The sequence below is a fragment of the Lampetra fluviatilis genome, chromosome 47 (genome assembly GCF_964198595.1).
Source record: "Lampetra fluviatilis chromosome 47, kcLamFluv1.1, whole genome shotgun sequence".
Taxonomy (NCBI): Eukaryota; Metazoa; Chordata; class Hyperoartia; order Petromyzontiformes; family Petromyzontidae; genus Lampetra; species Lampetra fluviatilis.
This window is the reverse complement of record NC_136321.1, coordinates 5,979,846-5,993,479: the sequence shown is the minus strand read 5'-3', so window position 1 is coordinate 5,993,479 and position 13,634 is coordinate 5,979,846. Positions and strand designations below refer to the sequence as shown.

At 46.8% G+C, this 13,634-nt stretch overlaps 1 protein-coding gene across 2 annotated transcripts in view; it reads left to right on the top strand.

Annotated features, from left to right (window-relative positions):
- Window positions 1-290: 290 nt before the first annotated feature.
- Window positions 291-13,634, top strand: part of LOC144947902 (kelch-like protein 9) — a 66,438-nt gene continuing 53,094 nt past the window's right edge. The window contains exons 1-2 of one of the 2 annotated variants that reach the window (XM_078877293.1): window positions 490-571; window positions 2,361-2,438. Coding sequence is in view for 1 of the 2 variants with exons in the window: in XM_078877292.1 (XP_078733418.1) it covers window positions 486-571 (86 nt within the window). In the remaining variant the exon portion in view is untranslated. Of the gene's footprint in view, window positions 572-2,360; window positions 2,439-13,634 lie in introns of both variants that reach the window. The other variant, XM_078877292.1, reaches the window with a different exon arrangement.

Here is a 13,634-nt window from a genome sequence, read left to right as displayed (position 1 = left end):
GTCTCGCGCCGTACACTGTTAATCAAGGAGACCATAATCGTGTTGTTATATACGACACGTGTATCCGTGCGGAGAGAGGTACCCGCATGAAGCGTGGGGTGGTGGTGGTGGGGGGGTACGCGCGTCATTGATGTTGTCGGTTCGCGCGCGCGCGTGCGTGCGTGTGTGAGAGAGAGAGAAGAGATGAGAAGAGAGAGAGAGAGCGCCCACAACCTTGGGTGGTGCAACATTCAGGAGGGGGGGGGGCTCAGAGCCAAGAGCAGAGAAACCTCCATTCATTTGCCTCCGTCCTTCACAGCGAACGCGCGCAACGAAACGCACGCACGCGCGCGCACGCACGCACGCGCACGCACGCATGAAGTCACACGCCGACCCACAGCACCCAACCCAACCCACCCACCCACCATCCGTGACGGCTCGCACTGGCTGATTGGTGGGGGTGTCTGGGTGCTGGGCCAGCGAGCCGATGCGAGGGCATTTCAGTGATGAGCAAATTCAGGCTCAGACGTCCCTGTTCTTGCTTGATCGGGCGCGCTGTGCCTGCAGCGGACAAGATGAGAGTGCAGAGCAGGTGAGAAGGGGGGGGGGGGGTTGGCTGCCTTCACCCGATCGTTGTGGTCACATCATCGTCGTCGTCATCATCATCATCATCACCTTCGTCTCACCATTGTCTAATCATCGCCGTGACAACCACTGCAAGCATTCCATTGTCGCGATCGCATCGTCAAAATGATCATTGTCATCAGCATCTTTGGCATGATCATCACCACTGTCATAGTCGTCATCCGTATCATTGCATTACTGCACCATCATCCATATTATCGTTGTTATCATCATCACAGTGACATTACGGTTATTGCCTTAATAATTATCGTTTTTCAGTGTTGTTTATAGTCACAACACGATATAGCGTGTATTACTCACCCTGCAATGAGTACACCAATATGTTTGTCGTCTTCTGTGTTCGCATAATTATTGCAAATAATAACGGTCAGCATTGTGTTGCAAATTTTTTATTTTAATGACCTCGATCTTGACCTATGGCATCAATGCCAGTGCCAGTTTGTGGTGAACTTGTAGCTGAAGTGTTATCATTACGCATACACATTTGAGCGTACTAATGTATCATCATTATGATCATCACTGTCATCGTTAATATTCTCCAAAAAGTTATGTTTTCCACCCAATTTTATCATCATAATTGTCATTATTCCAAAAACCATAATTATCATCGCATCATTATTCTATTGCTATCACCACCACCACCACCATCATCACATTGTGCAATTTAGAATTGTTCCCAAAATAGTAATTATCACAGTAAAAACAGTAATTATTGTATTATTATAATCATTACTCTCTCCTATTATTTTCACAAAAGGGATGATCAACCCCTTCCACCCCCCACCCATTGTTCTACCATCGCCGTAATCATTGCCTTAGCATTATACAATGTAACAATACAATTGTTCCTGGGTAGTAAGTGTTATTTCTTAATTGCTTATGCCTCAAAAGTACTGAAAATGGCTATGATATTTTGAAATGTACCTATTTTCATTGAGAAAACGCGGTGTGCATTTGTGTCTTTCGTTCACATAAAGTCCTGGTCACAAAAGCAAAGTTTGCGGGGAATAATAGCCATTTTCTATACTTTTTAGGCATAAGCAATAAAAAAGATAACACTTAGTACCCAGGAACAAAAATGGTGTTACATAGTGAATTATCATTCTCAATAGAACAGTGATGAGTATGAGAACATGCCTCAAACATGTAACAACAACATCATAAATTAATTTCTTAATACTCAAAAGATGATCATGACCTCATCAATATGACCACCACCATCACCTAAGCAACGATGTTAGTGGTTGCACTGTTTCTGTGCAGCGAGAACAAAGGGGGTTGTTGGCTGGCGGGCAAGGCGTGCGAGCTTTTATGTGTTTGTGAGCCCCACATTACATTGATCGTGCTTGAGAATCAAGCGGGGGGGGAGTGAGGGAGAGAGGGCAAACGCCTCGTGAATCTCTTCCGTGTAACGTTTGTGAGCAGGTGGTAAGCCAGCATGGGCAAGGCAACTGGGCAAAGGCTACGATCCAAATATCCACCCTACCCCCACCTCTCTCTCTCTCCCTAAAGCAACGCACGCCAGCCGGCAAATCTACGCTCATCCGTTCACTCACTCCCGAGTCTCGGACACTTAACAACGTTAGCTATGCCTTCTGTCCGCGTCCAGGCTGTCAGTCAATCATCAGCATCACCACCACTACCACCACCATTATAATAGCCATCATCATTACTACTACTACTGTCACATTATCATTATTATCATCACAATTATAATTCACCGCTCGTGTGGGAAGCGGACCGATGGCCAGGATTTCAGGAGCTAGGCTGTGACTGGTGGTGGACGGGAGGAAGCGCGCAGAGGCCAAGCAAAGGCAAGTTGGTACAAATGAGTGAGATTCGCCTGTTCCTATCTGCGCGGCTCTTCTAGAGATCCCAGCTCTCGTCGCTATGTCTTTATTGTAGTCACGATGATCAAAGCAGCAAATCTGGCTGTGACGGTCCCACCTGATGACGGAGACTTGTGTTGCCTCCGAAACGTCGTGATTTTTTATTATTTTATTTTTATTAATCTTAATTTCATTTTTTACCTACGTGACTTTACCGAAATAACTAAGAGCATGATCAAAGCTCTCCGTGTGTGTGCGCCTGTTCCTCGCCCCCGTGTTTCTGCGTGATGCCTTAAGAGTACAGTGCTCTCATCAAGGGTTTCTGCCCGCCGCGGATGTGTTTAGCGCACGTAGCTTACACAAGCCTGCAACCTACGCAAGACCGGAGGGTTGCCCGTTTCTATTCGATTTTCCCGGCGTGGCAGATGAGACGATCTTGCGAGTTTCGTGTTAAACGCCCCCCACGTCCCACCACGCGTCTCTGTCCACCCAAGCAGTGTCACATTGGGACAGCCACAGTGAATTAATCACGATCAGAAGGTCGCGCGTGGTTGTGGTGAGGTGTGGGATACTCCAAATCCCTTCCTTCTTGCAGTGATTCGGGCGAATGTCCTCTGCTTAGAGTGGAGTAGACGCCCATCCGCCAGCAGTGCCGTGAAGCAAGCGATTTGCAGGGCCGCGCCTTTGTATTCAAACTCAGCGGTGAAGCCAACCGACCCTGTGGAGGGATGCGTTGTCAGCAGCCGGCAGCGCCCAGCGAAATAATTGATTGCATTGTACCGTGCTCACAAAGGCTGCGTTTTCATCGCCTTCAACCCACGTTGACCAGCGTGGCGAAGTATGGTCGTCAAATAATCCCTCGCCGCGACCAGCAGTGGACCGACAGAGGGACTGCTGCACGTGTATGTTTACAGGAGAGCGCTTTGCCAAACCACTGCTGGATGAATGCCCTCCCCGTGTAGCGTCGGTGCATGAGGGTCGTTTAACCATACTTCACCACGGCTGACCAGGTCCGAGTTGTTGGAAGGGGTGAGGGGGGGGGGTTAGAGGGAAATCCAGGAGCTGTTCAGCCATTACTCGCCACTGATGTTAGTCGTCGCCAGGCATATAACTTAGCTAGCCAGGTTCATAGTGCAGTGTATGTATGTTGAACTTCTTTCGCACCGTACGTAGCCAACCGTGCTAATTGGAGGTGCAGATATCGTCCGCTACGATAGCCGTGGCCGGGAGTCCAACTCTGCTCGCCTGGTTCATAGTGCAGCCAAGCTAACACCCTCACTCCAATTTGTATTGAATCGTGCGAATATTCAGATAATATCTCTTGCGTACACCACGTTCATTTAAACATACAAAGTATAATGTTAGGCATGCGGATGAAATTATGTTGGTGTACACATTCTGCTGTGAGGGCACCCGCCTCATCCAAGATATCTTGGCCAAGAAGGAAGAGAAGGCCGAGTACAAGTACCACATAGACTATCGGGACTCCATTTATTCCTCACTCAAGTTGCGGCTCGTTTTGCCAGCCGTGATTTTGGGCAAGCACTTGCAGGGCTGAAGCGTTACCTGTGACTACATTCCCCCCTGCTTATACCTTTATGCACTTGATTAGTAATTCGTATATAGCATCTTAAAATTGTACCTCATCCTGAGTTGTCCGTTTAGAACAGAACATGTTGCCCAATGCGTGGTCTTTTCCTGCACACAGTAGCCAGAGGACGTGCGTGTGTGTGCGTGTGTGTCTGTGTGCGCGGATGGAGGCAAATCCCAAAATTGGATAATTCGTATCTGAATTAAATCTTTATCTGCGGTCTAAAAATAGCGTCGGCTTAGAGAGACGGGTTTGTGATGGCCTTGAATCTGACCCCTTCGCGCATGACCCCGACCTCTGAGACAAAGTCGCAATCTGCATAATTCATGCCCTGTAGATCGCGCGTTAATAAATTAGTGATTATGCTGTGAATTATACATCGTTGCAACAACATTTGCTAGTAATGCAATCCATTTGTGCGGCGTACATCATTGAACGGATTGGAGCGGTGGGCGCAGCGGTGAGCGTGCCACACCGTTGAAGCGTGAAACCCCAGCAGCGCACATTGTTCGATTCCTTGGTCACGGCTAACTTCAGTGACGAGTGATATCTGAACCGGTCACTGTCCGGTCCCTCCCACCCCACCCTCTCCCGAAGGCTTCATCAACCCGCATTTTACGAGCTTCCCCCATCGCCCCCATGACTGACACGGCATGGGGTGACCTAAATCCAGTAGTGAATTCACAACGGGCTGCTGCTGCTGCTATACACACGTGCCCGCTTATAACGTTCTGATGAAGGCATTTGGCCTATACAAATCCCATCATCTCCCCAGTATAGCCTTTACAGACTTTTGGGGCGAGTGCCGTTGGCGACCAATGAAGGCGGCATGGAACACGAGGGGGTGGATGGCCAGCACCACGCCCGCCCGCCCGCCTTTGTCTCCCCAGTGGCAATGTTTAACACACGCCCCAGGTATTCACTTGAGGCTGAGTCGACCTAGGAGAGGCCCAGTAGCGGTTCAGATAATCGTCACTGGTGCTGGTGGCCGTGAGCGGGAATGGGCCTCGGGTCGCCAGGTTCGTAGCCCAGCGCGTTTGCCCGCTACACTACCGCTCCCCACAAATCAGCTTATGTGCACACACATGCACAATGCGGCCGATTATTTTTCACGTGAAATGCAATTCGGATTTAACTTTCCAATGAATTCGAAGCTCTTCAGCATCGAATTACAATTGCCTTTTGAGATGGGCCCAGCGCACGTGTCAGCTCCCAGCTGTACCGGATTTTAAAGCGCTCCTGAAGAATGAGACCCACCCCAAAAACGCGCGAGTGTGTGCGCGCGCGCTCAGTATAGATTCCAGTTGCAGTCGTAAAAAAAAATCTGGTCACGTACATCTACCGGATTATAAGGGATGCACTCCCAACAAGGTTCGTTCTTGTTATCCGGCGAATACGCTCGCTCTTTTAGCCGGTTTGCTCTTTTTTGTTTGGCATCGCTGTGCCCGTCCCCGCGTGTTCGCAAGCCTGGTGGTCTACCACCAGAAGAATCCTCCGGTCCTGTGTTCCTGCGTTCGTTGACCCGGGCCTCCCACAGCGGTGGGGGGGGGAGCGGAGGAGTGAGTCGGTGTGCAAGTCGCGTCACGGGGGCGGGCTTGTCACAGCACGGAGGGGGGGGGATTTGCCTCCCCTTGTGGCGGTCACGTGGGTCTTGTGTGGTTGGCGCGTTCGCCGCTCGTTTGCAAGAGGTTCACGGTTCGAATTGCAACGGCTGCCGCCCTGGTTAATACCCGCGGGTGTTAATTATGATGATGATGATGATGATGACGCTAAACGCCGTCTGCCTCTCAGTTGACCTGAAAGATGCCCCGGACCTCATTTGCAAGAGTTGGCCATTGTGTGTCGGGCGTCAATTGGGGATTAGGCACACACAGCAGCAATCGCCGCTCACTGCTCTCAGACACATGATTATAGATTTGAAGCTTTCGTGACTGCAAGGATTCATACTCTTAGGTTTTTACGGTAAAGTCACGTAGGTAGGTTTACCTACGTGACTTTACCGAAAAAACCTAAGACTCCGACACATGGCCCAGGTCGTTCTTTCAAAATAGGCTATCCGAGTCCTCACCTTGATAAACGAAATAAAGCTGAAACTAAACCTGGAACGCGCTGGAGGCGGCGGAGGGTGCTTGTGATACAGAATGGGGCTAACACGCTGCTGCTTCACCACTTATGCGAAGAAGAAGAAAAGCCATTGCCCGAAGCATCTCGCGTATTATGTATTTACCCTTTTGAGGCCGGAGTGTTGTTTGACGGATTTGTTGGGCTTTTGTTGGTTGATCATCGATGCAAGCAGTGAAGCCAATTACTTGGTGGTGGTGCTGCTGCTTCATTGGCAGCAGTGCCCAATACTAATTGCGTGGGGCGTGAACACGTAATGCCATCATCGTCGTCATCTACGGTTTCACATTTTTGTTTTGTTTACCATGACCTCATTCTCTAACATCATTATAATTACGAACAGGCAGATACAATTGCGATCTCTTTACCACCTCCATTCACGTGAATTTCATCATGAAACTATTGATACTCTAACTTGCATTAGCATCATCTCAACAGCAATGCATAACCTAAACCAACACGGATTCATTGGGTAGTATTACACATTATAGGGTGGGTGATACATTGCCTGGAATAAAATGAATTAAATGTGTTTTTTCTGCTTGCACAAGGTCTGGCACTATGTCTGTGTAGGGACTTGGGGTAAACTAATGCCGCGTTATGCAATGGAAATTACAAGATGACATTTTAATCCATCTCTTGCTCAGTATTTACATTCGGCACCTTGGAGAGCCACCAAAGTAGACATAATCCCACAACAGCATTTTCAATCATGCTAAATCGACATACGCGACGTTAGCATGATGCACATACTATAATATAGCAGGGCTACATCTCTCGCTGCATGCTTAATAAAGTCGTTGTGTGCAGAGATGCATAGATGCACACAAAGACAAAAAGCCCCGTGTAGTCGACACAGGCTGTTCGGGCGAGTGCTGTCAGTAAGCACCCATTAAGGTAAATATCGCAAACGAGGGGGTGGTATTCGTGGCCAGCACCACACCCAGCTGCCTTTGTCTCCCCAGTTCTGATGTTTATATGTCCTACGAGGTATTATGTTTAAGGCTGATTTCACAGGATCGGTTTTGACATTCACCGCTGATGTTAGCCATAGCCAGGAATCGAACTCGGGTGGTCATGTTCATAGCGTAGTGCGCTAACAACTGTGAACTTCTTTCGCACCGTACGTAGCCAACCGTACTAATCGGAGGTGCGGGGGAAGGACAGCAAACTAAACACAAACCGCAGTTCTAAATAAATTAGTTTTCAATCTAGATTTAAAAGTGGATATCGCCAGTGGCTTCCTAATATACGTACGCGCATGCATGTATACAATGACGCGCACACGTACAAGGCTGGCCCGTACAAATTTAACTAACAAATTGGAAACTGATTAAAATCAAAACCGGCTGCACGAACGACAATTGGAATCCGATTAAAAAACATTACAGTGGGATGGTCTATTCAACGGAAGACGGATTCCAATTTATGCAATTACATTAGTCCCAGAAGCCTGCACTCAATAGTTGTTGTGGGGCTTTTGAAAACAAAAAAAAACAGATCAATCAAAGTGTCCTGGTGATGACCTGGCAGTGGTACTACCACAGCCACTGAGGCTCTGATTGTCAATGTGGATGACATTGATTGTATGGACCACTGCTGTCCTCCGTACGGCAGCGATTTCTCAATGTGCCTTTCATCTCACTGCAGTATTAAATGTACTTCTCTGTCCGATTATGTAACATAAGTTTAAACGTTGTGGTTTAATCAGTAGCAGCAGCAGCAGCGGCGGCAGTGGCAGCAGTCTGCCCAGTCAGCATTTCATGAAGCCACAGAGGCTGACATAATCCCAATGTTTGTTTGTGATTGTTTGTTCGTGTTCAAGCAGGGGGCTGTCACGTGTGAATGCACTTCATCATTTCAAACCTGACCAAAACCAAACTCCTTTGGAGATTCTCATATTTGGCAATGGTTTACAATTGCAACCCAACGCATATTGCATTCTCTCTTGTGATTAATGTAACGTTTGTAGCGATTTTAGTTGTTGCCTGCATTGTCCAGCAGTGGAGTGCAGACGGTGCAACTGCACAGCGTCCCGCGGGCCGGAGGCAACCAGGTGCCAGGCTGGGAAGGATGGGGCGGTGATTGAACAAGGACCCTCAATTTATTTTTTGTACCGAGGCCCACGCCAACCACAATATTCCAAACGAATATCATTCTGCATCACTGATCTCAACTGCCTAGTTACCTAATACAGAACTCATATTCAGATTGTGAATTGCTCTGATATTTATGTACTGACAAAAGCCATTTAAAGGTGGCTGGGTGGCTCAGAGGTCAGGAGCCCTGAAGCTGGAACCACTGTGGTCCTGGGTTTGAATGCGAGCAGCTGTGATCAAACTGACTTCTCGCATGTAGCGAATCAATGGAGTTGAGTCCGGTCACAAATCACAGCATCAAGAACCCACGACGTCATATTTGGTTCCATACCTGATTGGGCAAAAAAATTCAAATACCGGTCCGACTCTCATTCGACGAACGTTATTCCCAGACGCAGATCGCGAGAGGATATTGCTGCCCTTTAATGTGTGGACCAGAGGTCACACGAAGGGATCACAGAGGTGGGCTCTGAGATCTCCACTTCCACTGGCCAATTCTCGAACGCGAACGGTTTGCGCAGCTCTGCGTGCATCACGAATGGAGACTTCATCTCGTGACGTGACACGGATAGCAAGAAGTTGCATTCGCTTTGGGAGAAAAAATAAAAAGATCAAACCCCCCCCCCACCTCCCCCCACACATGTTTAATATATAGTTTTGAATTGGTCCATGAGCACTGCTCAGTGTGTTTGATTAAAAAAAAAAATCCAGATTTCCAGAACCGCATGGCAGTATAATCAGCAAGTCAGAAAGAAATTTATAAAAAAAAAAATATGCCCAAAAAATATCACTGCTCAATATATTTTTGTGAAGGTTTTTCGTGAAAGCATAATTATTGTATCTAGTTCAAAGACAGTTTTTAATCGCGGTGGGGGGGGGGGGGACCCGTGTCCAGATTGTGATTAAGCAGTGTCAACTCCCTGCCTTGCCTTCTTTGAACAGGCCAGCCAGGCATTACCGTCACATGTATACAGTGGACATTGCGGTCAAAGCCTATCATCTGCCTGTCTGCCTGGATTCACCAGAGTTAAATTCAGCTCACAGGGATTCTGACATGCCAGGTACACTTAATTTATCATGTGCACCTCCAGAGAGTGGGTGGTTGGGTCAGCTGGGGGAGACGGTGGTGTGATGTGTCTGTCAAAAGCTCACTGGCTAAAAATGAAGCCGTGGGGATGGACGCTTCTGGGAATAATTTGACAGCTCTATGAAATAATGTTTTTTTTTTATCACCACCATCACTGGAGGTACGGTACTGGCCCAGCAACGCCGCGGTGGCGAGATGTTAACTACCTCTCCTGGTTTACAGGAGGTCGTGGGTTCAATCCCGATCCTGACCCGGTTTATTTGGAGTTTGCATGTTCTCTCCGTGGTTGCATGGATTTTTCTCCGGGTCCTCCGGTTTTTCCCTCCAAATTTAGAAAACGTGCATTTAGAGTATTTAGCTGCTATAAATTTCAACGTAATAAACCACTTCGTTGGGCGATCATTCGTGGTAGCCAGGTCGCTCCTGTGAAAAAGAGCTACGTAGCTCAGTGGGCCTGGTAAAAAATGTTACTAATTTCTACGCAATAAACCAAATCGTTGAGCCCTCATTCGGTGCCAGGTCGCTTCCGAAAAAGAGCTATATAGCTCAGTGGGCCTTAGATGGTAAAATAAAACTTCAACGTTTTTAAGTTTGATGTGGTCACCGGAAGTTATGGTGTCACGGGATTTTCGCCCGAGCTTGTGCAATTGCCCGAATGATCCCGAGAATGCATCCAAGACAAGGAATTTGTAAGTTTCCCACGCCAAATGCAGGATCTGCCGTGGCAAGATACATTTCCACCTCCCAGCAGCGTATATATTTTTTACATCTTCGGATATTTTTTTGTTTTACATCTCATGCTGTATCACTCTATGGATACATCTGTGAGTATTGCAGTAGCGCCGGTTATAAGATGAAATTTATCTCATTGAGATTTCTGGACACTATTCCAGATGTCCACGGTGGCCAATCTAATTGGACGTAACACGAATTCGAGAATGCAGATGCCTATTAGAATCAAAATCTTTATTTATACTGGAAAAATCCGAATTCCTATGAAGCTCTTTCTCACAGATGTCCAGGAGAGGTGGGTCAGAAAGTTACAACGGCAAACAATACGAAAACAAGATCGGAGTGCAAAGCAAAGCAAAGATCAGCAAATCACAAACAAACAAAAAAATCTATGTTTATTTTACCAGGTAAAGCCCATTGAGCTATTAGATTATTTTTCATACGCGGCCTATGAGAATGTGCTCAACCTTGTCAGGTCTCGGAAGCTAAGCAAGGGTTGAGCCTGATGAGTGCTTGGATGGGTGACCACCATGCACACCACGTTGCCATAGGCAGCTTTGCTACGTTGTGGGCAGCAGAGGACAGTTGAATCATATAAATTGTTGTACTCTTCTTATATGTTCCCGCGATTAATCTGCGCTCACCAGCGTGGCGACGTAACCCCCCACTGACGCGCAAGGCTTATTGGAGGCCGTCATCCAGCAGTGGATAAAAAAGGGGGCTCTACACGCGCGCATTTAAACATCAGCCGAGATTTCAAGAACGGCCCTATCTGCTCAAATAGCATGTGAACTTGACACACGCGCGCCCGTATGTCTGTCCGTATGTACGTTGAACTTATTTCACGCCGTACGTAGCCAACCGCGCCAATCGGACGCGCGCGGGGGCGGGGGGGGGGCAAGTTGCTGGACAATAATGGGGGAGTTTGGCCGATAGTTGGGGGCCAATACGTGGGAGTTTGAGGACAAACAAAGCAAATTAATTAAATCTCGGAGGCAGCCTTCTCCCAGGAGCCTTTGCTTGCTGCTCGCTCGAAGGGGCCGCCCGCCACCGAGGTAAATACACGGGGCGTTCAGCAGCAAAGCATTTTACATTCCTTAGACGTTGTTCAACGCTCATATACTGTATGGCGACGCATGCAGACAAAAGCGGGTCTCCTCTTCGTTGTTGTGTTTTTTTTGAGGATTGCGATCGGAAGGTTCGGATCGTTTTTATTTCTTCCGTAAAATACCCGGGATGCATTGCGCAACGAATCGAACCTTCGTGGTACCACGTGGGGGAGCTTGGCCACGGGTGGCGGATTTTGCCATCGGGAGGTCGTCCGTTTTGTTCCATCTCCCCGGCGCGGCCTTTGAAACCGTGGGACTAATGAGACGAGTTTCTCACAAGCCCCTCCACCTCTGTCCACCCAGATATTAGGACGCCACTGGCGTTCATCCACTTTTAATCCTTTGAAAAATAAAACCCCGACCAACTAACTATCCGTTGGTTACACTTTTGCCTTTTTAGAGCGCAGCATCAATGCTCGTTGTGTGTAATATATGCTTTTGGGGGGTTTGTTAGGAAATGTGTAAGATAATAAATGTAACAAAAAGGTCAGAAGAAAAATACGTTCAAGTGAATGTATCAGTTGACAAGCCCTTATCAGCATATCAAGGATAAACATTCGAGACCGGATGGATGAAACAGAGAGAAAGGCTATAATCAGGGCTGGCTTGAAGGTATGTGAGCTGCGGCATGAACCTGCCTTTTATTTATCTGCTTGATGTATGAATTATTCATGATTCTATTTCTCATGTTATGTTTATTCCACTCTCTATATTGTAACTGTGATAGAACCCATTATGAGGTGGCCCGGTGGTTCAGAGGTCAAAGGTCACCGAATTGGCGATGCTGAGATTTTGGTTTTGAATGTGGGTTTGAACTACTTGTGATTAAACTGGATTTTCAAATGCAGCGAGTTGATGGTCTCGGTTCTGGCACTCATAATTTATTGTAGAAACTTGTAGATGTATTTATTTTAAAAACTAGATAGAGTCCCACGGGCTTAAATTGAGACATCGGACCCACACAGACTGAAGTTACGAGTGTAGTGAATTAACGGGGTTATAGTATGGTCACCAATGACTAAGCAAAGAGACACACTGAATATTTTCAGAAGCGACCTGGCAATCACAAGTGACAGCTCAATAAAGTGGCTTATCACGTGGAAATGTATTGCTGCTAAAGACTCTAAGTGCTTATTGATTCTAAATGTGGAGGGAAAAACTGGAGGACCCGGAAAAAAATCCACACGACCTCAGGGAGACAGAGAGAGATGTAAACTACAAATATACAGGCGTCAGAGTTGGGATCGAACCCACAATCCCGTATACCAGGAGAGGTAGTTAGCATCTCGCCACCGTGGCGCTCACTGCTGCCTCTGTAGAATTCGTACCTCCACACCCATGGGGGCCCACCCAATGACTGCACGCACAAAATGCCCATCACTATTATTATTTTGCTCTAAGAGGCATGTTGGGTTGCCACGAAGCCACTGCTCCCCGAACGAAGAAGGGGCAGCTCCCAAAAGAGGATGGAGAGGTCCTCGTCTGTCAGTCTTCTTCGTCGTCGTCATCGTCATCTTCGTATGGCCGATGTTGATGTAGAGCAACAGCTGCGATTTTACATTGAGGCGGTTGACCCTGATGATTGTGTCAGGAGTCGGTGTCTAATCAGGAAGGGCTGGAGCCTAAGGAGTATGGGGGTGGGGTATTAAGAGGTTGAACTTCCATGTTATGGTCATATTAAGTATAGAAACAAATACTCTTTGGGTCTTTTGGAACCTCCTTTGCCAGTTTTGTTGCCAGATAAAAGGGTAACAAACCAATTATCATAGAAAAATTATACAAAAAATTACGACGTTTCGATCGCAACACAAGCAATCGTCTTCAGGTGAAAAAATACAGCAGGATAACTGCTGTTTATCCTGCTTGCTTGTGTTGCGATCGAAACGTCGTAATTTTTGAAATTATTTTTCTATCTACGTGACTTTGCTGAAAGACCCAAAGACTTTGAATTCCTGCAGTCACGAAAGCTTTAAGTCAAGAAACAAATACCTTTTAGTGCTGCAGATATGCCCACAAGCAAACTCGTCGTATAACATTTTCATTTAATTTGGCCAAATTCCATCTCTGAGAATTACACATCTAACTTTTACTGTGACGTGACGAACATAACAATAAACTCTATTTGATGAAGCGCCTTTCATATAGAAATATCTCAAGGAAATATCTAAAAAAAAAACGCACTCACAAATATAGATACAATCTAAGTGAAATCGAAAGCTGGTAATAAGAATAATATCAATGCCAACTTCACTCAAAATGCCAATACAATGAAGAACAAACTGTGAGAATAGTGCATAATTATATCAATAACCGAGTAATCAAATCAAACAACAGCAAATGCGTAAACATTGGTTTCAAATCCAAAGTTACGGGGAAAGCCGGCGATAAAAATCGGTGAGTGTTAATACGTGAATCAGAATCCCTAATGGACCGAGGAAAGGG